Here is a 24,281-nt window from a genome sequence, read left to right as displayed (position 1 = left end):
GGATGGACACCCACCAATTGTTCGAGACAAACCCCTACTCACACCTGGCACAGAAACACTCCTGTGAGGTGGCACCTTCTGCCCCAAGAGCCTGGGTCAACCCTGGGGCTCAGCCAGAGCTACCCCAGCTGCTCCAGAGGGCTAAGAGAGCACATCCTTACCAGCAGTCCCCTCAACATCCCACTGAGAGCTCCCACACCTCTGCTCTCAGCATGTCCCCGTCTATAGGACATGCAAGAACCTCCTGGCAGTGCTTCCTGGGCACTTGTGAAAGCTCCAGCTCCCCTCTGCTGGGGGATAGATGCTGGGCAGCTGGCACTAGAGACAGTAATTACAACAGGACCACACAAAGGGATCTGCTTTCTCTAATCACACACTTCCTATTTTCCTTTTTTACTCATTTTTTTTTTCCCCTAAGGCTTCCAGGCTGCTTCCTGTTCATCCACAGCTCCAGCTCTAGCAGCAAGACACTGATAAGCTTCACAAACATACCACCAAAACTTACCAAATATCTATATTTGATATTTTCTCAAATTAGCAACTCCAGCACATTCAGATTAACCACTTTTATGTCAATGCATCTTGTCTGGACAGGGCAGAGAACAGCTCACAGAAAAGGAAGTGGCAAGTATCTATTTCCACATAACATTATCCTCTTTAATGCAAATACCCAGCACCAGATCTCAGCCTTCCCTGGCTTTTAGGGCTCTTAGCTTTCAGGAGACCTAAGAATATTCCCATGTAAATACTTTTCAAAACCGTTTTATTTATACACAACATTACAACAACAACAACGAACCAAACACCTCCCACACAACACAGGAAGCTACAGCCATTCTTCCTACCACCATGATTACTCAAGACACACAGCTCCTCTCAAACCAGAACAGAAAGTGTTTGTGCTAAAGTTTCCAGTGCATGTAAACCTGTTGTGAGTTTCTGTAAAAGCCAAAGGGCTGGAAGCAGAGCCCAGTCCCCCATATCATCGTCACTGCTGTGTTAAGGCCATATATTTTTGAAGCTTTTCCTTCCCTTTCTCCTGCTGTTTGGTAGGAGCTGTGGGGTTGCTGCCCTGCAGACCCAGCAGGACGTACTGGCCTTTCTGCCATGCCTTCAAATAATTTCAAATTCTCTGCAACTCGTTAGTCATCGCTGGCTGCCCCACATGAGACTGACTTTGGCCAGCAGTCAGACACCAGGGCAGGTGGCACTTGTGACTTCCCCTAGCACAGTCTGGCTGGGAGGAGCCGAGTCCCCTGTACCATCATGAAGCCACCAGCCACACCCCCATCCTGTGACAATTCAACTGCTTCAAGTAACCCCCGACAGGGAAAGACTCACTGCAAACCAAACCACGACAGCTCCAGTGCGGTCTGTTAGTAACAGACATGTTTCTACCACGACCTGATTTTTAGTTTAAGTACTCTGTCACCAGCCACAATCCCACTGGGCTAATCAGTAACTCCTTTTCCAGCCCCTGCTGTAGCTGTGCGTCACTGACACCGCACACCTAATGCTGTCATCCTTCACCAGCGTCCACATGATCCACATCTCCGTTGGGTTCAGTCTGTGCACAACCATCAGCTCTTTGTACAAGCAGGGATCAAAAGGATTGAAAGGTCTCTGGATGCCAAAAGTCTTAAAGCCAGCATGGTTCTTTGGGGTCACTGACATCTTTGCCAGACACATTCCCACAAACACATCATCTATGGGGAAGAGCTCCATGTCCTCTGCGGTGCTCTGGAGGTGACGCACTGTCTCTCTAGACATCACATATCCCCCTCCTCCTGCATAGAGAGGATAGAAGGCGGCTCCATACATGGGCTCTGGAATAAAGTATTTGATCTTGGTGTTCCTGATGGGCCGGGCGTTGGCGATCACATCCCCAACAAAGAGATCCTGTTCAGGGTCCAGCTCCCGGAGGAACTCAACGATGTTGTAAGTGTTGACAAACACATCATCGTCACCCTTCAGCACAAACCTGGCATGCAGGCAGTCCTCCATGAACCAGCGGAGGAAATGCAGCTCCTTGAGGGTCAGGTTGAAGAAGTTGTCGACAAAATCCCACTGCAAGATGTCATCGAACTCCTGGCTTTCGTAAGCCAGCAGCTGGTGCAGGGGCTGCAGCTGGATTTTGGCATCGGAGCGCCCTAGGAGGAACACCAGCCTGATGCGCCTGCCCCCGATGGAGACCTCCTTCCCCCACGTGTTCCTGATGGCCACACGCCTGTCCACGTTGATGGGTGAAGACTTGATGGCCAGCAGGAGGAACATCTCTTTGCTACACCTGGAAGGCCTCAGCAGGACCGAGAAGTTCCTGCAGTGCTTGTAGGTTAAGAAGACGCGGTGAGGCTCCGGGAGGGCGAGAGAAGAATTGGCAACGGTCAAGTTCGGCAAACACTTGCTGTGCTCAGTGCTGTCCAGAACCGAAGGCTGCAGTCTGTGATCCATCACATCCACTTTCTGCTCTGCTGATGTTGCCAACTTTGCCTCCTTCTTCATGTAAAACACCCAGGCCAGCAGCATGATTGAGAAGGTGTAAAGCGCGAGGCTTTTAATCCTGGGATACATGGCAGCATCCGGAGCTGGACCGGCCGCGGGTGGGCAGATGAAGACGAGCCGTTCCCTCCCACCTGACCTGGGACGGGAACGTGTCTCGGTGCCCCCCCTCTGTTCTCACCAGGATCCGGTGCTGCCGGTGAGGACGGTCCAGAGCCCCCGGCCCCGCCGGGGCGCGCAGACCGGGCTGGAGCCGCCACTCCACGGTGACCCCGCAAGGTAAAACCTCCGCCCTGCTCTGCGGAGGAGCCTCCTCCGGGCGCTGCCGTCCCCTCCGCGATTCACCGGGCGCTGCCGTCCCCTCCGCGATTCACCGGGCGCTGCCGTCCCCTCCGCGATTCACCGGGCGCTGCCACCGCCCCCGCCCCTCCCCGCAGTTCCCGAGCCCCGCCCGCGGGAGGAGGATTGGGGGGTCTGGCAGCGGCACCGGGGCAGCGTGTCCCCGGCACAGCACACCCACCCTACACCCCGCACACCCACCCAACACCCCCTGCCCGCTCCAGCTCCCGCAGAAGCCCAGCACCAGCCACAGACCACATGGAGCCCCGGGGCATCTCCCAGCTCTGGCGGTTCAGCTAAACCAGGCTCCACGCAGCGTTCCCGTGTGGTTTATTTCCACTCACGCCTCTGCTATGGACACATCACTGAGAGTTCTCCACTGCCGTGGCTACATCGTCCTGGCTCTGGGTGCTGGCTTCCAAGGGCCACCGAAGCAACTGCATCTGGAATTGAACCGTCAGCGGCACCAGCTGGAGCTCTTGACCCTCCTCCACTTCAGCAGTGTCTTTGTTTTTTCCTTTTCCTGTAGTAAGTAGTACATTTGTCACTGTCTTGAGAGAGTAAATCATCCCAAAGCAGCAGTGTGCAAGGGTGTCAGCACTGACTGGGCCTTGAGGGAAATCTATTTAAATTTTACTTTGGATGATAAGCCCAAAAAAGCCTCTTCAGGCTTTTCAGTCGACCTGGATGCAGCCTTGCTTTTTGTTATGAAACTACCCTAGGGCAAAGGAAAGATGCAGAAATAAATTACTTCAAGGATCCTGGAAAATCAAGTGTGGGGTAAAATGAGACCTACGTGAGACTACTTCTGAAGACATCCTTCAATGTCTGGGCAAATGGTTCACTTGTGACAAAGCCCGCTGCCTTTCCTCTTTGAGCCGTCTGGAAGTGATCCCAATTCCTCTGAGAAGACTTATTATTCGTGTGCATTTGCTGACTGAGGGATGCAAATCAGCCTCAGCTCCTGGCTGTGAGAGTGCTGGGCCCTGCACAGCCCCACTGGAGCTGGGAGCCATCTCCTGTACCCCGAGGCATGGCCACTGTCACAGCTCCAAGGAGGTTCCTGGTCCCCAGGTGATGAGCAAGTGTCAAACGGCCCTGGAGCAGCTGGTGACTCACGGGACAGGCAGGATGTGCAGACACTGAGCTCAGCAGGGCTTGAGCAGCACCTCCAAAAGCCACAACTGGGGTGTTCTGGTAAGTCACAGCCATGGGACAGTGGGTGTAGCGAGCTGTGGGGCAGCTCATTTTTAGGCACTGTGAGTTTTGCACTCACACTTCGAAATATGCACTCAGTGACCTCACAATGCAGCCAAGCCAGCCCCCCACCTGCACAGGGACATGGGGACATCAAATTAAGCACAAATCTCTAATTGCTGTGGGTTTCCTGCAACACCAGCACTTCCGTGCACACAACAGCACTTTTACCCTCATTCAAGCTGAAAGGAAACCCCCTGCACACACTGACCACACACCAGGGATGGAAGGAAGGAAGGAACAAGCACTGCTGAAGCTGAGCTGTTTGACAGCAGCTGCCTGCTTCAGCAACAGGGTGATGTGTACATTGCAAATACACATCTTCTTGTGGGGGACAGCAATTCAAGGAGTTCTTTTCAGATCGCTGGGGAAGGCCACAGGCTTCTGTGATTGCAGACACAGCCCAGGGCTGCAGAGCTCTGCGAGCCTTCCCAAAGACTGGGACCTTGCTGTGGGTGACAGGGCACAGGAAAGCAGCCTGGAGCTCTGTGGGTGAATTGCACTCTTAAATCTGATGCCAGAGCAGGAAAACAAAGCTCCTTTGGTAGCTCTAAGCAGTGCTGGAAGACCTGGCCCTCTCCATGCCCTCCTTGACCCACAAGCAGCTTTTCAGTATTGCTTGACCAATCCTTTCCTCTCCCACTCTTCCATTACCCCTCTGATGTGCTGGCACTGCTATTTTTGCAGTCAAAACCAAGACTGCTGGAAAAATAACCTGCAAGAGGCAGGGTGAGGTTTGTCTCTGGCAGATTTAGCAACGCTGCTGGCTGAGCAGCGCTGGGAGGCGAGGGGCACACCCAGCGGGGTCAGGGTGGTCTCTTCATGGGTGACAGCAGACTGGGATCTGTTCCCAGCCCTGCCATGGGCTGCCTGGGGCACCTGGGGCTCTCTGTGCATCTCATCTCTAAACCAGAGAGAACAATAATCCCCTCTGCAAAGTGCTTGGAGATGTGAGTTGGCAGAGGATGAGGAGCTCGTTATGCATCCCAGACAGCCCAGCTGCCCGCCCACGCCACCGCCCACATTTGGCAGCCCACACAGTGGGCAGCACTTTTCTCACTCAAAAATCTGCTTTGCCCTTCTCCCCTGGCACGGGGTGCTGTAGGTGTGAGTCTCCCAGGGCAGCTGGCTGCCCACCCTCGGTGCCTGTGCAGACACCAACTCATAAAGAGTCCAGGCTGTGTCTGTCCTGAGAGCCCCACAGTCAATGTCTGTATTCACAGCCCGAGGCTCAGGATGTGAGTAAGTCCCTGCTCCTGTTTGCTCTCTCACACACTCCACCCTCTGCCCCATCAGCTCCAGCCTCTGTCACCTTTGGAAGACGCCTCGATTTTCTGGCTGGCCCGACCTCCTTTCTCTGCTTTGGGTTTTTTACTCTTCTCTTTGCCTTTTTTTACCTCCTGTGGAGAGAGATATTTCCACAGTAAGGCTGTGTTGAAACTCACTGCCCTCATTCAGTCCTGTGACAGCTTTTATCATCTGGGTGCTGTCACCGGGATTTCAGGAGCAGGAGCACAGCAGTGTGGCTGCTCAGAGAAGGGAATCCAGGAAACAGAAAGTTGGTACAGCTGGTATGTGCTGCCATGCTGAGAGAGGGCACCAGAGGAAGCACAAGTGGCTGCTTACACATTCTGGAATGGAAAAATTAACTCATCTATTTTCCTAGGCCCAGAAAAAGTAGCAGTACTGCTTGCTAATATCAGCTTTAAATAACCACACCAGCAGTGATGGATGGTGGATAGGCAGGGCTATTTCAACCCCATCTTGGGGAGAGGAGAACTGAGGGATGGATGGATGCCCAGGCCAGAGAGGGCATTTGCTGAGCCCCAGCCTGCAGCCCAGCCCTGGGACAACATGCTCCTTACCTTCTCCTCCAGAACTGGTGGTTCTGGTGGTTTCTCAGGGATCAGGATCCCAAAATCACACACAGTTGCCACCAGGTCCTCAGTGGCCAGCAGGGTCTCCAAGGTCACCCTTGTGGTGCCCAGGCTGCTCCGAATGGGAGGGTCACTGCGGAATTCACATGGCTGCTGCTGCTTCTTCTTTTTCTGCTTGTCCTTGGACACGGGGACAGGCCTCAGCAGAAGGCTGGGGTCCCTCTTTCAGAGAGAAGCAACCCCAACCCAGCCCCTTGCCCACCACTGCATCCTGGCCCAGGTATGTGCCACCAGCTGCTGCCTTCCCCCCACAGAGAGGAGGGACTTTGGTTGAGAGGTCTGACTCTCTGACACACCAAGCTGACCCAGGAGAAGGGTCCTTGTTCTCCCATCATTGTTTTTGCAACTCAGATAGAATTCGGTCATTGTTTTCTCCCAGCACCCTACCTTTGTACTGGTCTTCTTCAGCTCCTGTCCTTCCTTTTTATTTGTGACAGTGTTTTCTTCTGGATCAGCATCCACAGGCCATGAGAGCACCTGGCCAGAGAGAGGAGCTGGCCCAGGGTCACTGCCATCCCAGCCTGCCTCCCAGAGGGAATGTGATACCACTGGCTGGGCCTCCCAGCAGCTCTTTCCCCTTCATCTAGCTCGGCCACACCCTCACCTTCTCCTCCACAACTGAGACAATCGTTCCAGCCTCCAGGTAGGACTTCAACCCCACCAAGTCCTTGGCAATGTGTTCCTTCCTATAGCTGCAGTTGATGGTGTCTGCCCAGGGCTGTCCAGAGGTGGCAAACACCTTTGCTGTGTAGGGACACAAAAAAGTTCAGAGAAGACCTCTCCCCAGGACAGAAGGACCCCTGGGACACAGCTGGTGCCAGGTCATTATCAGCCCCACGAACAGCCCAGCTGGCACTGCTAGGGACATCCTGATGCCACCATACCCCACCAAGAGCTATAAACCTGCCTGGAGAGATGGGACAGAAGATCTCTAATTCCTCATTACTTGAGTGGGCCCTGGGCTCCTCTGTGGCTGCAGGCTCCTGATGGCTCTTTGTTTCTCCTGTGTCCTGAGCAGAGCTGTCCACATCCAGCATGGCCACTGTGGGACTCTGGTGGATTTTTGCTCCCTGGAACAGAGACAGATCTGCCTCCAAAATCCTATTCCCCAGCCCACCCTCATGGGAAGAAGGGACTTCAGTGCCAGGGAAAGGGTCTACCATAGTCAGCAGGGGCTTGTCCTGCTGGATGCAGCCACATGGGAATTCTGTCCCCAGCACTGCTGCTGCCCATGCCAGGCCCACCACCCCATAGCTTGGAGATGCAGTTCCCCCTGCTGTGACCTGCCATGCTGCTTGTTTCCAGGAGCACCATCAATCACCAACCTCAGGGCTGCCCCTGTCCTCGAGCTCTTCTCCCTCTGCAAACTCATAGGTCACATAGTAGCCGTAGGTGATCACTGGACCCTCGGAGCCAACCTCCAGCTGCTGAAAAGCTTCGGGATTAGGGAGTCCCTTCATCTCCCCAATGCTCACAACCAATCGTGCTTCACTCCTGATCAGCTCTGAAAGGAAGACAATCTTGCCATGAAGCTGCAGTACTTCCCTTCCAGAGAGAGGAAGGAACAGAGCAAGCAGAAACCTCCAGGACCACGTCCCACCTCCTGGCATCCCTCGGTGCCAGTCTGTGCAGATGCTGTGACAAACCACTGCCACGTGGGGTCACTCCAAAGCCACACAAACACCTCCTGCCTTGGCTGCTTTGCTCCTTCAACATTTGAGTCTCCAAAAAGCACATCTAACACATAAACTCAGTGAGGCCATCAAGAGAGGCTTCCCATCCTGGCTGGCCCCAGCCTCCTGCTCTCATGCTAGTCAGGGATGTGCTACAGAGGTAGCACCGCTGTGTGCAGACAGTGCAGCACAATGTGAGCACCCTGCCCAGAACAGATGTTCTTCTTGCCACAGCTCAGGAGGGAAATGCATGGTCTGAAACCAGATGGTGTCTGGGAAGAAAAGCTGAGGCAGGCCAGGACACTGAGGCAGTGCTGGGACTGGGATGGGTTGTTCTTGGGCCTAAGGTTGAAACTACCTCGAGTGTAATTACAGAGCTCAACCACAAGGCAAACCCCACTCCTGAATCACAGGCAGGGCTCACCTGGCTGCCTTGCCAGACCATGGAACTGCTGCCTCTCCTCAGGCCATATGCGGATGTCATCGAGGATGGACAGCTTGGGCAGGCTGTCCACCAGGAAGCCTCTGTAAGTGGGGATGAGAGCCAGTGGGTTCCCCTGGAGCACCAGGATGCGGAGGTTCTGCAGAGTGGACAGTTGGGAGACCAGCCCCAGCAGGTCCGTGAGGCTGTTAAAGCTCAGGTCAAGGGAGACAAGGTTTGGCCTAAGGAGAGAACCCAGGGAAGGAGGTAAGGCAGCCAGCATCCATTTGAGGAGAGAAAGCTACAGCCCTGAGGCAAAAACAGAAACAAAAATCATATTTCCCCAGCACAAACTGGGTTGAACTGAGGAAAGCAATCTGGAGGCCAATCCCAAATTCCTGGGACATACAGTCCATTGCCAGTCTGCCCCACAACACAAAAACATTTCTTTAACATTCATTGATGACCCCACTGCAGCATTTGGTGATGCAGTCTACCCTTCAGATCCTTACAAACTTCCAGCAGTGGCTTTGGGAAGGACATGGAAAAAGTAAACTGCCCAGGGAAATGGAACTGTGGTGGGCAGGGTGCCAGGGCAGTTCCCCTGGTGATCTCCCCATTCCACACCTTGCTAAGGACCAAGACATGCCCATGTCCGGGAATGAGACAGAAGATAGCAGAGACAGACAGAGCACAGAGAGTAGACACAGAGCAAAGAAACAACTCTTCTGAATTTTCCCAAAATTTTCCCTTCTCTATTTTCCCAGAAAGGGCCACCTCCATGGCTTGAGGTCACCTGTTCACATCTTCTCATTTCCCTTTCAGGAGCCCATGTTCAGTCTGTGGCATTACCAGAAATCCACAGTGAGGTGCTTTTCCTGGGAAGGGCCACACAGCCGGTTGTAGCCCAGCCCCAAGTGCTGGAGCTCTGGGGGTGGCTGAGCACACAGGTCCTGCAGATCACCCACAGCATTGTAACAGAGCTCCAGGACCTGCCCAGAACAGAAGGAACAACAAACACCTTGGCAACGAGCTGTTCCTGGCACCCCCTCGAGCTCTTTGGCTTTCAGTGTGTTCCAACGTGGGAATTCCTGCTCGCTCACCTTCAGAGTCCGGGGCAGGTGGGCTGAGGTTACTCTGCTGATGTGGTTGGCACTGAGGATGAGCTCCTCCAGCTGCTGGAACCGCAGCAGACCCTCATCCACCTCCTGCACCTGCAAAGAGCTGGGTTTGGCCAACTTGTCCCTGAGGCACCTTGTGACCAGGATGACATGGACACCTCTTGATCTGTGTGACACCTGTGTGACATGGATTAGCACTACATCCTGGGGAGGCTGTGGGGAGAAGCTCTACTCTAGCTGCAGCACCTGGGAACAGCTTGGGATGCAATGGTGTCCTTTTTCCCTCACAGCAGGAAGACAGGAAGGTTTCTGGCCTACAGCTTTATGGGCACCAGCAGCTGCACTTACCCCCTTGTCGAGTATGCGCAGGGATTTGACAATCTGGAAGACTCTGGAGCCATGGAGGAGCTCAGGTGCCAGCACGGCCACTTCCCGCAGGAGCTGGTCCTGGGGGCTGCAGTCAGGGGGCAATGCCCAGGGGCTGTGCTGGTCTCTCAGCAGCTCCAGCAGCGTCTCGAGGGTCTCCTCTCCCAGTGGCACGGCCTCCTCCAGCCCCGCTGGCTTTGCCCGGGGGCTCCTGTGGGCATTGAGGCGGGATTTGTTCTGCAGACACAGAGAGAGGACAGGCAGTGGCAGCCCTGTGCCATGTCCTACAGCTGTGCCCCCCAGACCCCTACCCAGCTGCTGAGGCCACAGGGGAAGTCCTGCAGCCCCAGGTGCTGCAGGTACTCCTGAAAAGCAGCCGAGATGCTGCCGGGTGCTGCCATCCAGCCCCAGCCTGGCAGGGAATCCCCTGGCTCAGTGGCTTGTGTCCCTGTCGCTAGGAGATGGTGCCATGGAACCAAACATTCTAGCAGGTTTGGAACAACACCAAGCTCGCCCGGCTGGGAATAAATCCCTGGTTTTCTGGTTCCCACTGGGTTTTGGGGGCTGCTCCCCACTAGGGAAAGAGCAGGTGGCCTCATGCTGCACTTGCAGGGTGCAGAATCAGCGTACTTCCCCAGCCGGGGAGCTGCGGCATGGAATTTGCCATTTCCCTTATCTGTGTCCTGACTGTCACTCAGGTTTCAGGGAAGATGCAGTCAGGGTCTCAGTCAGCTCTGAAAGCCCAGCTCTCCACTTTATTGGAGGGCACTGCCACACAACCATGTAAGGCCATCAGAAAACAAGCTCATGGCTGAAGATACCAGCTTCCACACTTGAAAAAAGTAGGTGAGCTCCAGGAACAGAAACCACAGCTGTGTCTCAGGTCAGCATCAGGTCTCCACACACGGATATTAATTTCCTTTTTCCAGCGATAGGTGTTGAGGCAATGGCCACAAATTCCATTTTAGAGAGCTGACAGAGCAGCATGTGTCAGCAGAACTTCACCATATTAATTGCAGTTGCTCTGCGGTGTCTGATGGTTACGTGGTGGAAACCTGAACTTCTCAGGTTGGGTTTTACAGGATGGATGCTGACCTGCTCTGTTATCAGCTCAGCAGCTTATCACAGTCCTGTACAGACCGGAAAGGATGTGCACAGTATGCACAGGTTATGAGATAATGGCATGTCCTGGAGTGGAATAACCAGGTAAAATGCTGTCCTTAGGAGAAAATGAAGTAAAATCTTCTGAAAGTCTTTGAAAGAAAATTACCAGTGGTTGAATTGTGTTTTGTGGAAAAGCAAAGCTGTAAAAATTCTGCTTCTTTTATTTGCATCACTATTTAAAATAACTCAGCCCCATTGCCTTCACTGCTGCACAAAGATACTCCTGCTCTTGGGGAAAACGAGATCCTAGTAATCTTTGGTTGTGCCCATCTGGGAGAGCTGGAAGGGGGCTGGCAGTGCCCAATGGCATCTTTTATGTTACAAGCTCCTGCACCTTCCACAGATGTTCCTGTGGGCCACTGATCAACTGCACCTCTGCAGGTTTGGTGCTTCCAAACAAGAAACCCTTCAAGATCACCCTTCTGCCTGAAAGGAGCCATCTATACCCACAGTGACTTTGTAGGGACGTTCCTAAAGAACGCCACACACAAAGAAACATCTCTCTTTCTCTCTGTCTCAATTTTCCCACGAAATAATAAAATCCTCAAATAAAATAAGTGTCTGCCAGAACTGTCCTTTCCATAGGCCATGGTAATTGATCTCTTCCTTGGCATTATTTAGCACTTATTCTCTGTTTTGGTGTGCATGAGAATTTCCTGGATTTGGTTACTGGAAGCAGAAAACAGCCTCAGGGGAGTTGGAGAGACGGGTGACAGGGATGGGGAGGGGGGATCCTGAGCATCCCTTGGGAATAGGGTCTTCCAGGCATCCAGCAAAATGATTTATACATGGAACTGGAGGCCTGACCTGCCTTGCTCGCAAACCTTTTTCACTCCCTGCATTGGCCCACTCTTACACTGACTCTGCAGGAGAAGCAATGGCTTTGGGCAGTAATAACATGCTCCCAACCACCTTTATAAATAAAACAGGAGTTTATGTTCTAAACCCCACACTTTGGAGAGCCCAAGGATTTAGATGGGATGGCCAAGCCAAGTATACCGAGCTCCTTGTCAGAGAGATGACACAGGACACCCTCTATGTCAGTTTGAAACTGCACCTAGATCACAATCAGTGAAGACACATTTGAATCAACTTTTGATATAATCTTTCAAAAAAGAAAAAAAAAACCCAAATTATCACTGTAAAAAAGAAAAAAAATGCTGTGGGGAAGCCACTGACGCAGGACTCCACAGCATTTAAATACAGCCTGGCTGGCCCCATCCACAGCACTCCAGGCAGGCAGAAGCTCCAGAACCAGCTCCAACGCCAGCTACCAGCAAAGCCACTGCTGTCCCATCCCACCATGGAATGCAGAGCAGGTGGGTGTCACTTACCTTGCTACAGGCTGTAAGGTTGCTCTGGTTGGTGTTCTTCTCTACCTCAGCCACTTCATGCCCATATGCTTTAAAAATGTATCACACTGCATGAACTATAAAGATTCGCAAAAAACTATGCAGAAGATGGAGACTAATCACTGTGTTCTTTCCTTTTGGTTTCCTTTTTTCATCTGAATGCAGATATCAACAGGTTTGCAATCTTCCTCTTCTGTTTACTGGTTCCTTTGGGCTCCATGGCACCAACAGAGACATCAGAAAGCAAAGTGACTACAGGACAGAGGCAGAATCATTTCACTACGGAGATACCAACCTTGGCCATAGTAATACAACAGAAAGCTCACGAGCTGTTTGAATTCTATGTAAGTGCACCATTTTCCATGTGCTGTGCCTATGTCTGTGGAGAAACCTCTTGAATTATTATAAAACACTAGAAAGACCACCAGAAAATAAGTGTTTGGGTTAAAACTTACAGTAGGCTCTTCTCTGTATTTCATGCAAGAAGAAAAGCATTAATTGCGTTATGCAAGGGCAGCTGGAGCAAGAGAGCTTGGGTGACTACCTCAGCTCATTGCCAGCTGGGATCTTCCTGATTCCCAGTGTTCCTTCTCAGTCTCCTGAGTCCCATTGGGCATCTTCCTGCAGGAATTCAGTCAGAGCACTGGAAACATGGTGAGAATTGCTCTGCCATTCAGTCTGACCCTAAAGCTTGAGCACTTTTGCCGAATACCCTGCTCACCCATCCTTTCCTTAGACAGGCAAAATGATCACTGAACCGAGGTGTAAATGCCTCAGACAAAGTTCAGTCCTTGGGACTGTGTTTCCAAGAGTATTTTGATAAAAATCAACATTGGCATTTCCTATGAATTCATTCTTGAAATCAAAACCATCTCTCCCAAAACAGATGAAAACACACACAGGCCAAAACAGATCTCTGGAATAGGTAAATTTTTCCCCTACAGCAAAGAATAGAACCCAAGGTCTAGAAAAGCTGAGAACCAAGGCAAGCAAGGCATGGGGAGAGGAACTGCACACTCAGTGCAATGCCTGCTTGATCAGAGGGATGGAGGTGTTAATACGACTGAACCACAACCAAAAACCCCAAATGAGAAAGGGAAACCGAAGGATTAACAACTCCTCTCTCCTCTTCCCCGCAGCACAAGTGTATCTCTGCAACGTTCCACCCTGAGCCCTGGAGGGTTATGTCCAAAGCCAGAGCCATGGCAGACAGAATACCCAAATGTGCAGCTTTCCAGGCAAGCTGCTGTGCTTTGCACCACATCCACAACACTGTGCAAACCCTGCAAGGGGACATAGAAACCATCTGCACCGAAAGCTCCAAAGACGTGGTCAAGGCCAACCTCAACCAGCTGAACACCACGCTGAGCCAAGGCACTGCCTTCTACACCTGCAGCAGCCAGGACCTGCCCCAGGTGTATCCCCAGGGCCAGACCATGAGCCTGGCAGACAAAAAAACCTACATCTGGTGGGTTTTAAAGAAATATGAGGACATCATGCAGCTTACGGGAAACCTGTATTCTGAAGCAGCAGTTTGATAGGCCAGGATGAAAAAATAACTTGAAGATGCTGGAGAGGTGGTTAAATGAGATTTGTCAGGGGTTATGGGATCAGTTTGATGCCAGGATCAACATCGGTAATGTACTTGCTATTCTCTATAACTATATCATCTAGTTTAATTTAATACTTAAAGGATTAATGTGGTAAATTATTGATTGTATTTATTATAAAATTATTTATGCTGTCTTATTTGCAAGAGCACATAAAAAGGATGGACTAACATGAATCAAGGTAATTTAATTAACCAACCCTGACATATATAAGCAATCAGGAAAGTGTAATTTCAGTCATTTTGATGTTATTTATATTTTTATCTTGCAGTTATTTTTCTAAAGAAAAGTTGATTGTCAGCAGGCTGATTTTGTACTTCTCTACTAGTGGATTTTATTTATGAATTTATACAACACATCTATTTTTATAAATCTATTTAAGCAATTAGTTTATATATTTATTTATTCATATTTTAATACTGAAAGGGATCTATTTGGTATTTAGTAGATGAATGATTTTACTCATTTCCTGTTACCATCTTTGGATTAGAAACTGAAACTTAATAAAATATTAAATAAAACAAACATTTCTGGATTCTCTTTTTACTAACTCTTTTTCACAATATATTTTGCACTGGCCCTGTTCTGCTCAGACTTCTCCAGGAAAAGTGGGTTTGATATCAACTGAGTTACATTGCCAGCTCCCCAAAAGTCCAAGAGGGAATCTTAGAAAAGCACTCAAGTTTCCCAAGAGGAACAGAGGGACCAAGCTCCTTGCTGGAGCCAGGGAAAGAATTCTTCCCAAATAGGTCCCATTTCAGACACAACTCTGGAGATGTCACATAGCAGTGACATCAAGAAGCTAAAATTTCAACCTCATATCCTTCATTTTTAATAGAAAAAAAAGAGTGGTTGGAAAAAAATCACTGCCTGGGGATGTGCTTATCCCCAAGGCTGAAGCAACACCTGCCTGAAGCAACACCAGCTTTTCAGGTGGGGTCAGCAAAGCACTCCAAAGAGGAAAAGTCACATCCCCAGGGCTTAAACATCACTGTCAACGACTGACACAAACCACTTAAGCCTTGCTGAACCAGAGGATTATACAGGGCCGCTCCCTGTGGTTTCCTCTCCCATGCACAGCTTTTGTTTTGCCTTGTAAATGTATAAATGGCTCAACAAAAGTGTTTTCCTTAGAAAGGGAAATGCTTCCTCAGCAGCACTAACAAGATGTCAAAGTGAGTCAGATGGTCTGTCCAAACTCACATCATGAGAAGGGCTACCTGAGAAAGAAGAGTTGTTCTTCCCCCAGGTGGGGGGGAAACTCAGACCAGTCTCTGCCAAGAGGAAAAGGCACCAGCCCCAGGCAGAACAGTGAGAACACCTGCAGCCCTGTGGCCTTCCTGGTGGTGCAGGGTTACCAGGGCTCAGATAAATCCTCCCCAGCTCTGGAGGGCTGCGAGCTGGGGGATATACCTGTGCCACAGGGAGCATCTCTGCTGTGATCATGATTTAGTCACCAGCAAAGATCTCCTGACAAGCAGTGCCCCATTAATCCTGGTTGAAAACAAAGCTTTCGAGACCTGTGAGGAATGAAGAGTTTGGATGGAGGAGCCACAGATGGGCTCTGTAAGCAGTGTCAGAAGGGCAGCAGCAGGACCCAGGGATTTGATGAGTCTCATCTTTCATGGGTTTGTTTCCATTTGGTGGTGGAAAGGTACTGAGGGTGTGATGCACACACCTTGTTCCGAAACAGGAACATGTTAAACATCTCTCTGGATGACAACAGGCTCTTCTGTGTTTGCACACAGGGAACTTCCCCAACACCCAAATAACCCAGACAATTCCTTGTCTGCTCACCTCCTGGAGAAAGTGCTCAGGGATGAGAATACGAGGAGATGAAGTCCTGAGGGTAAATATAGGTTAAAATAAATAAATAAAAATCTAGTGATTCCATTCCAATGATTTAGATACAAAGAGAGCCCTGAGCTGCCTGCCCACTGATGGGCCAATTCCCTTACAGCAGTGATTTCATTTCCCCAGAGCAAGTGTAGGTCCACTTTTGGCAGCGTTCAAGGATTAGCAGAGCCAGCCACAAAAAGAAACCACCTCACAAACTCTTTTGGCATCTCAGCTGAAGTTACAGCAGCCTCCCTGAAATCACCGCTAAATCAGTAGTACAGAAAGAGTGCTCTGCAGGCACAGCTTCCTCCCAGAGAGCTTTGATAGCATCCCTGCAGTAACTCTGGCATTTGTAGTGCTTGGTCAAGTGAAGGCAGGCTGAAGAGTTGGTTTATCACTGTTGAAATAGCACTGCTCTTCACTCCCACCAAAATGCTTTATGTGAGATTAAGTTTCTGATTTCTGAAAAGTTAAATTCAGGGGTTTTGAACCCTGCCGTACCTCCTAGAATTGCAGGCCTGACTCATCAGAAGTTCTCATCAGAAATACCAAGTCAAAGGCACCAATCACAAGGATAACATCAACCAGCACAAACTTATGTGGTGATTTTAAAATAAAACCTCTCTTTTCACTCTTCTATTACCTTTCTCTTCAACTAGAGCCTCACTGCTGTTTCCACTGGGCAAGAAAATCCAAAATGTCAGGGAGGTGATAACTGAAGCACAGAGAGCTGGAGTGTCCTACCAGGGAAAAACAAAAATCGGTCAATAAAGACAGATTTATTAATTTCATTTTTTAAATGGACTTAAGTAGCTCAGTGTCTAACACCAACATCAATCCCAAAAGGTGTCCAAACTTCAGCAACTCCACAGAGGATACAGAGCAATGCTCTGGGAATGCCAAACACACAGATCCAAAGGTAACTCCAGCACTGTTCACAGGGAAACGAGCTCTTGTCACCTTTTACAGCTGCAAAAAGGATGCCAGGTGTTGACCCTGGTGTAGGAATAATTCTACTTACCATTTCCCCACCTCCAGTCAGAAAATAGAGGCATTACAACCAGTTTCTTCCAAAAAATATCCTTTATTGTTTTGGTTGTAAATATAAAAAAATGCATTGCACAATTTAACAGACCTACTAAAAGTGCTACATATCAACAGCACAACAGAAGTTGTCATGCAACAGAACAGAAAACCTAAGCAAAGCAAGAGCACAACCTGAAGTCCTCATACCTTCAAGCTTTTTTTTTTCCTTTTTTCTTAACAAGAATGAATTCCATTCACTTAAAACACATTTAAATACAAGGTTAGAAGAAATAAACGATCAATTTATTCATTGTATTGTTAAAAGGCTTGCTTGTAACATTGATATATTTTGATTGAAAACCCTATTCATGTCGGAAAAGTTCAGATATAAAAAGTTTGGACAATGGCTAGAAATTAATTCCATTATATACCTAAGGTGTGTTTCATTGTAACTGAAGTTACTGTAAGTGAAGAACTCAAGTTTTACAGATGAAGCTACAGTTTGGTTCTACCACTTCTGCTCTAACACAGTAAATGAGCAGAAAATCCAACCACGAATGAAACCAAAGAGAACTAGAGCTTTAACCAATATTGTGGGAAAATACTGGGGTCCTATAAAAGAAAAAAACCCAAAACAAATCATCTCCTCTGAAACTCAAATGTATAAATTGAGGAGTAACAGAAAAACTCCCAATGTCTCACCTAATTAAAACAACTCCTAAAATTTATCAACAATTCTCCATAGTCCTCCAGACTGATGTGACTGAATCCCTAAAGAACCTGAACTTGATGTCATCAGCCTTTTGATTTCTGGTGGTTTTCCATGCAATAAAGGTGGAAAGGAACCAAAAAATAGAAAAAGGAGAAAACACACTCAACTTTCAGCAGTACCTTCTAGCTGGCAACATCAAGGCAAGAGTTATCCACTTCAGAAACTAAGAAAGTGAAACAGCCTTCAAATAAGCATTATCTTACTGAACATTTCTGCAGTGAGCTTCCCTCTCCTGTCCTCAAACTGCTTTTCTGGAGTTTTGGGCTTTAAAAGCAAACAAAACTAAATTAACCTGTCCCTGTCCCTTCTACCACATGTGAACACAAACACACACACACGGGAATGTAAAAATACCTGAAGATACAAAGGGATGCAGTTTTTCAACAGATTTGACAGCCCTTTGTCTTTTCAAGCCATTTCAGATTTAGAGGCTTAAGCCCTTGCCTGTTTCCTGGGTTTGTCAGAGCAGAGGTTCCATCCATGTGTGCACACGTGTTCCGGCACATGGCAGTGGAGAGGGGTGGATTCAGCAGGAAAGACGCAATTTTTTCCAAACACAGACACAGTTACTCACAACCTCAGTGTGGAAGGGTCACAGTAATGCCACACAGATAAAATCCTCTAAAAAGCCTGGGAAGCCCCACTTCCTCCATTCGTTGAATTTTCCACAGAGCATCATTTTAAGGGGAACAATGGGTGACTTGTGATTTATCAAATGCATACATGACACCAAGATCTAAGGCACAGATGGAAACATTCTAGTAGCAACCCCATTCAAGGAAGCCTTCCCCAGAGGTCTAGGAAAGCATGGAAGAACATTCCAGTCAGGTCAAATGGTATTAACCAAGAATCCTTTGGTTTTGTGCAGAGATCAAACTGTCATGGTGAAGTGTGCGCTTGTCTCTGATCCTACTCCTCAGTAATTCCTTCAACTCCAGTTTGCTCCTGGACCTTCACCCCTTACTCCTCCTGCTAAAAGGAGGCCAGTAACTAAAATACAAACTAATAACTACACCAGAAAATGCCGAAGTTCTCCAGAACTTACGTTTGGGGTAGGGCCATCTACAATATACCAGCTAATACAATCTGAGGTCAGAAGGAACCAGCTGACAATCCCAGTTTGACTTTGTGCATATCACAGGCCATAAATAAGTTATTTAGCTACTCCTTTACGGAGTGAAATATGTTGGATTTGACAGAATACGATTTGTATTCAGTTATATGGGGGTTCTCCAAAAGTTTAGCACCAGGCAGATGTGCAGCACCTGCAATTCTGTGCAGACTATAGGCACTGTGTGTTTGGCTTGCTTACTCTGGTGACACTGAGGAAATCAGAGTGCTTAAATTACAGGAGAAAGTGTTACCAAACTTTGAAAAAAATAAAGTATTTAAACTCCTCCATGGTTAAGAAATACAGACTAAGGTATTTAAACATAAATTAAAGTAGAAAACTATGCAGGAACTAATACATACGTGGTCCATCTCTTTCCATACCAATCTTTAGTGGTTCTACTGTTCAGATGTGAGACATAAACCATCTTTTTTCCTCTTGTGTTTCCAAATGAAGTGAAATCACTCTCCTCACAAGGCTGACTGATAAAAGAATTCTGATCTGCAATAACAGGGTGACAAGAATATATTGAATCACTGCTTCAAAGAGCAGCCACATCATTTCTGGTAATTGCACTAGTGGAAAGTATCTTTTCACTTTTCCTTTCCTTCCTCCTACACTCTTGCCTAAGTAAGCAATATTTATTCTTTTTCCTCTTTAAGATTTGCAGTTTCTTAATAGTGCTTTGAGTTTGTTTCTGCACCACAATTTGTTAAACAAGCACTTTCCCTCCAACTGTAACCAGCTCATGGTGCAATCTGATGGGTGAGTTTTCCATCAAAACTGTGAATGGACAAAGTTTTTGGCAGTTCAGGTAAATTACCCCTCCCTGTTCCTTTAAGGTTGCTTTCAGTTTCCAATCCATTCAGTGAGATATGGGATGTTGGGATTTCAGTTCTCAGATCTCCCTGGGCCCTGAAGGATGATTGTACTGCACTGTGCTTGTTGAGACAAAACTCCCACATCATCGATACCAGAAATGGTAAAAATCACACACCATCACTGCTGACAAGCAGGAGACCACACTGCAGGGGAAGCATCACAGGATCTGCTCATCTGAAAAGGTCAGCAAAAACATCAGCTCTTGGACAGCGTGCCTGCTGCTTTCTTGCTAGAAACCCAGACATGTTTTTAACACACAAAGAGTGAGATCAGCCCACCAAGAAAAGGACATAAGGGACATCTCCAGCTCATCAGAGTGTAAAATGATTTTACTGGAGTCAAATTCACAACTAGTGATAGAAATGGGAGGATTGAAAGCACTGATTCAAAAAAGGATTTACATATTCAACATTTCTTATCCAGATGTATCCAAAAGATTATTGCTTAACTGATTACAACATTATAAAAGAGCTAGGAATGGATCCCTCCAGAAAATCTAATCACTATTTAATTACTAAGAAAACCTTTGCACACCACTCCTTGGCTGAGACTTGCAATTTTGTTGCTTCTGTCACAGGGACACAGGTTTTCATACCTGCCACGAACTTCAAATTTTATGTCAAATCTACTTTAAAAAAAAAAAACAAAAAACAAAACAAAACAAAACAGAAAAGCATTTCCCCCTCTGCCTGCACAGCTATAGGAAGCTGTGTTGGTACAAAAATGGGCCATTGTGCCTTCCCCTTCAGCCCTCAGTCCCTCCATGCAGGGAGAGGCTCACCTTTTGTGCCTTGTCCTTGCTACAGTGCTGCTCCCACAGAAGAAACTAGCAAAGTTCTTCAGGTTTTTCAGACAGAAAGCAAAAAGAAGAAGCAAAAAAAGACAAAGATGCAAAGAACTGACTGCAAGTCTGTGTGGTTTGATATAGCTTCTGAGATAATAAAAAAGCCAAATTTTTAACATTACAAACTCAATTCTTGTCTCTGAAGTGCTACTACATTTACCTATGGATGTGTTTTCTATGTGCACATTTTGTGAGGATGGCAGCTGAACTGTGCAGAGTGCAAGAAAATAGTTCAATTATTAAACCGATATAAAATTGATGTATTTATCCTAATTGCAGAAATTATACAATCTCAAACTGCTTTCTTGCACTTACTGCACAGCCTGCTACTCCCTTGCAATGGCTATATATAAAAAAAATAAAAATCAGCTACTTTATTTACTAGAAAATAAAGCACATCTTGAAACTGATCAAATGCAATGATACACTCATTAAAATAAAAATACACAAAACACAGCCTGAGATTTTAATTCTAGTATTTTTGCCATGAGTTGACATCACTGACAGATTTTTCTTCTCCTTTGGTTTTTCATATGATCCTGTTTAACAATTTTCACTATTCAAGTAAAACACATGGAACTGAATACCAGAAAACAAAATAAAAAGCACATTTTGCTTCGTGAAATCAGAAGTATTTTTTCCCCTTGAAGAGCACATTCCTTGATGTACAGGATTTACACTTCAGAGAACTGAGGGTGTTTCATTAGTTGCATAAAGATGCATTGATGGAGATCTATTGCTGCCTGCAGGGCTCAAACCTGCTGAGTTTACCTGAGCTTGGTGTTTTTTCTCATGTGACAGAGCACAGCACAGCAGTGGAGAGGAACCCAAACGTTCTGACAACGCCGAACCACCTGCACCTCTTCACCAGGCAGGGCCAGGTGCCCTGAACAATGTCTTGGGTGATGGAGAGAACCCTTTCTAAAGTGCACTGACTGGAGGAACCTGGGCAGGCAGGGCCTGGCGGGTTCTCCACCCCTGGGACAAGCACCTCAGTGTCTTTGGTTGTTAGGTCTCCCCAGCTCTCTTGTTCATCTTCACCACAGCCTCCTGTGCCTGCTCCGGCAGCCGCGATGGGTCCGACAGGATCGAGGTGCTCCTGCTCAGGTGCCGCAGGGTGTTCAGCACCACTATTTAAAAAAAAAAAAGAAAAAGGCAGGAAAGCATCAGGAAAAGCTGTTAATCTGACTGAACTTTCTTCTACAAAAGAGAGCACCCTTGACAGCTATAAACGTAAATTAAATACTTGCTGAAAGAGGGAAAGAATCAAGCAATGATGCCCAAACAGAAGGTCACTCCAAAGCTGAATACAAATCTCAGAGGTCTTCCCTCATTATGAAGCAAATCACACTGCCAAACGTACTCCAACTAGAGCCAAGCTTTTGAAATTTAAATGTAAAGACTGTTTAAATTCTGATATATTCAACAATTTTTATTTTCTGTCTTCAAAGTCAGAAGAGGCTCTTATTTTTTCACTGAGCTAACAAAAAGGAAGTGAAGGTCACATTCAGCATCATGTGCTTTCTTTGCCGTCCTCTGACTTTAAAGAAATGTTATTATATAATATTTTCTATGTTCTGAAGAGCTGCTGGATGGAACTTCACTTACTTGGCCTCAGAACAGGAAGAGAACAGTGCTGGTCCAACCAAGCCAGTGCAGTTTCGTTCAGATCCTTAAAGCTTGTTGTGGAAACCATCCCATTGAAGGACTCAAACAATGGCTTAATAATAATGCTGAACTGTAAACCATCAAATGTCAAGGAAGAAAACAAAGGGGGAGTTTAAAACATTCTAAGGGAAAGGCTATAGCAGAGAAAACACTGGATTTCTAAATGGACTTCAACTGCCAGAGGGATTGCAATGTTTAAATAATTGGATTTTCAAATCTTTAACACTAAGACTAAGGAAAAAATTGAACCTTAGCTCCTAATGATATTCACTGTATTTTGCAAAATTCCTCCACACTGATCAGAAGAGAAAAAAAGAAAGGGGAATGTGCAAGTTTTTGAACAGCTTCAGAAACTGTAATTTTCTTTCCCCCTGAAATCTTTGCTGTTATCTATATACATGTCCCAAAAGACAGCCAGAGCTGCAGTTACAGCAGTCCACAAAAGATTTCTTGCAGTACAATAACCTAGCAAGAACACCTTGCCTCTGCATTGCATTTCACTTTCCAGTTACCTCTCACATGCTGAGGTGAACAAGTTCTGCAAGAATCCATATCCACACGCAGATGTGGATGAAAACTGAGGACATTTACTATTTAAGTAACTTGGCTTAAAGTCACAGAATCAGAATCCCAAGTTCTTGGCTCTAAAAGTACTAGCAACCAAAGCCCATGTTCATCAGGCTGGTATAAAAGGATACAATCCAAAACTTCCAGTTCTGCAGGGTCCTGCTTCTCACGTACTCATCAAACAATTTCCTCATGTGGTCAAACCTTTGCCGCGTTACGGGAACCCCGGTAGCAGGGAGCTGCTGCTGGCAAGAACTGAAGAGATGTTTGGAGGTCAGAATCCCACCAAAAAGGAGACATTTCTTTTCCAGACTAAACTGCAGCAGGAGGAAAGTGTGTATTCCTGGTATCTCTGGCAGAGGGGCTTCCCAGTGCATGATCACACCAGTGTAACAGCTCCAGTCAGGAATAAAAACTCTTTTCCCAACAATTTTGCCTATATTTACGCAGCTAAGTGATTTATCAAGCTGCTACAAACATTTCTGGTTACAAACAACAAAACTAAAAATGAAGTATAATACAGAAAAAAGTAATTCTGGGCATCCATTAAGGACAAGGCACATTAGGAGTTAAGGAAAAATTTACAGTACTCCTAAGCAGTGTTACAGAAGAAGATGTAACGGAGATTCTCATGAAACAGATAAATTTAAAATAAAACCACGCAGACTTCACCATATTTTGTAAGAAAAACAAAACTATTTTGATTTACTGCTAATTCTAACATCATACCTAACCCTAAAACTTCTGGAGATGGAAGTAAAGTCACTGCACTTCTCAACATGCTTTGCAATAGTACGTAATCATAAACCCACAGAGCAAACTGAGGCACTGGGAAGGTGAAGTGATTTATCACAGTTATGTTCAGCCAGTGGCAAACTTCTGGAGCCCAAGTTCTGTGACTTATGTACTCAATCACAATTTTCTGTAAAAACTGACTGCCTTCGAAAAGAAAACTGCAGCAAAGCCATTGTGAAGAGTGAGAGTTCAGTCACCAATGAGCTCTATAAAAATATCCTCAATGACTTCTTCTCAGAACTGTTCTGACCTGACACATCCTCTCTGATGCTGCCACTGCTGTGCATTCCATGCTCAGAGCTTGCTGAAAATCCACACAGTTTGCACCAGTGCCCATCCCACAGCAGCTCTGTTGTGTCCAACACCCATCTGCTCCCTGGTGTGACACTGAGCACACACTCCCTGCTGTTTGGCCCAGGCACCACTGAAGCTGCTGCTCCATCCCTGGAAGCTCCCCGTTCTCACAGGATGGTGGCATTCAGCTCCTCGATTTCCTCCCGGAGGCGCCTGGTTTCCTCCTGCATCTGTGCCCTCTCCTGCTGCAGCTTGGCGATGTACTCCACTGTCTTCTGAAGCGTGATGGCGTGGCTGATCTAGGCCAAACACAGACACACAGCTCGCTTCCTGTAACAGCCTGAGGTTCATGATGAGTTTGTTCTCCTAACCTGCATTCCAGCACCTTTTAATTTTCCTTCACTGTGTGTAAAAGCACCGGGTCAGGCAGAGCAAAACACTTCAGATACTCAACTCTGCGTTTCTCTGAATCCTCTTCGCACTCCAGTACAGAGAAATGTGGGGTTGTTTTCTTCCATAAATTACATGTCTGCTACTTTGGTGAAAGAACTATTTTAATAATTTTAAATGTTTTATTTCATTATCTGTCCTCTTAAAAATATTTACAGTTCTTACTTAAGTACTGAAGGATGTGCTACATCTCCAGACAGATTTATAGTGCTGGTGGAAGCACTGCTTGAAGTTGATAATATAAATTATTTAGTTTAGGAAACCTGAAGTTTGGAGAAACCAATTAAAAATCTG

At 47.3% G+C, this 24,281-nt stretch overlaps 3 protein-coding genes across 5 annotated transcripts in view; all 3 read right to left on the bottom strand.

Annotated features, from left to right (window-relative positions):
- Nucleotides 1–857: 857 nt before the first annotated feature.
- Nucleotides 858–3,033, bottom strand: B3GNT4 (UDP-GlcNAc:betaGal beta-1,3-N-acetylglucosaminyltransferase 4). The gene has a single exon (XM_005524559.3). It carries the CDS (start codon nucleotides 2,569–2,571, stop codon nucleotides 1,456–1,458), a length of 1,116 nt encoding a protein of 371 aa, XP_005524616.1. The 5' UTR covers nucleotides 2,572–3,033; the 3' UTR covers nucleotides 858–1,455.
- A 167-nt stretch (nucleotides 3,034–3,200) lies between these two features.
- On the bottom strand, nucleotides 3,201–10,014 carry LRRC43 (leucine rich repeat containing 43). The gene is given in 12 exon segments (XM_088065122.1): nucleotides 3,201–3,361; nucleotides 5,408–5,507; nucleotides 5,961–6,171; nucleotides 6,415–6,509; nucleotides 6,637–6,776; nucleotides 6,979–7,098; nucleotides 7,354–7,536; nucleotides 8,130–8,368; nucleotides 8,979–9,118; nucleotides 9,230–9,340; nucleotides 9,596–9,891; nucleotides 9,894–10,014. Coding segments are annotated over 12 exon segments (1,917 nt in total).
- A 6,628-nt stretch (nucleotides 10,015–16,642) lies between these two features.
- The window catches only part of MLXIP (MLX interacting protein), a 43,753-nt gene continuing 36,114 nt past the window's right edge, over nucleotides 16,643–24,281 (bottom strand). For all 3 annotated transcript variants that reach the window (XM_088064950.1, XM_088064953.1, XM_088064951.1), the window contains exons 14-17: nucleotides 23,709–23,836; nucleotides 22,580–22,703; nucleotides 21,822–21,951; nucleotides 16,643–21,343 (exon numbers count right to left, since the gene is read on the bottom strand). In XM_088064950.1, the coding sequence (XP_087921076.1) occupies nucleotides 21,222–21,343; nucleotides 21,822–21,951; nucleotides 22,580–22,703; nucleotides 23,709–23,836 (504 nt within the window). In that variant the 3' untranslated portion in view covers nucleotides 16,643–21,221. The remainder of the gene's footprint in view (nucleotides 21,344–21,821; nucleotides 21,952–22,579; nucleotides 22,704–23,708; nucleotides 23,837–24,281) is intronic.

The sequence above is a fragment of the Pseudopodoces humilis genome, chromosome 20 (assembly GCF_049639895.1).
Source record: "Pseudopodoces humilis isolate 2021_Gansu_Grassland_sample_001 chromosome 20, ASM4963989v1, whole genome shotgun sequence".
Classification (NCBI taxonomy): Eukaryota; Metazoa; Chordata; class Aves; order Passeriformes; family Paridae; genus Pseudopodoces; species Pseudopodoces humilis.
Note: the sequence above shows the minus strand (reverse complement) of the source record. Positions and strands in the feature narration are given on the sequence as shown.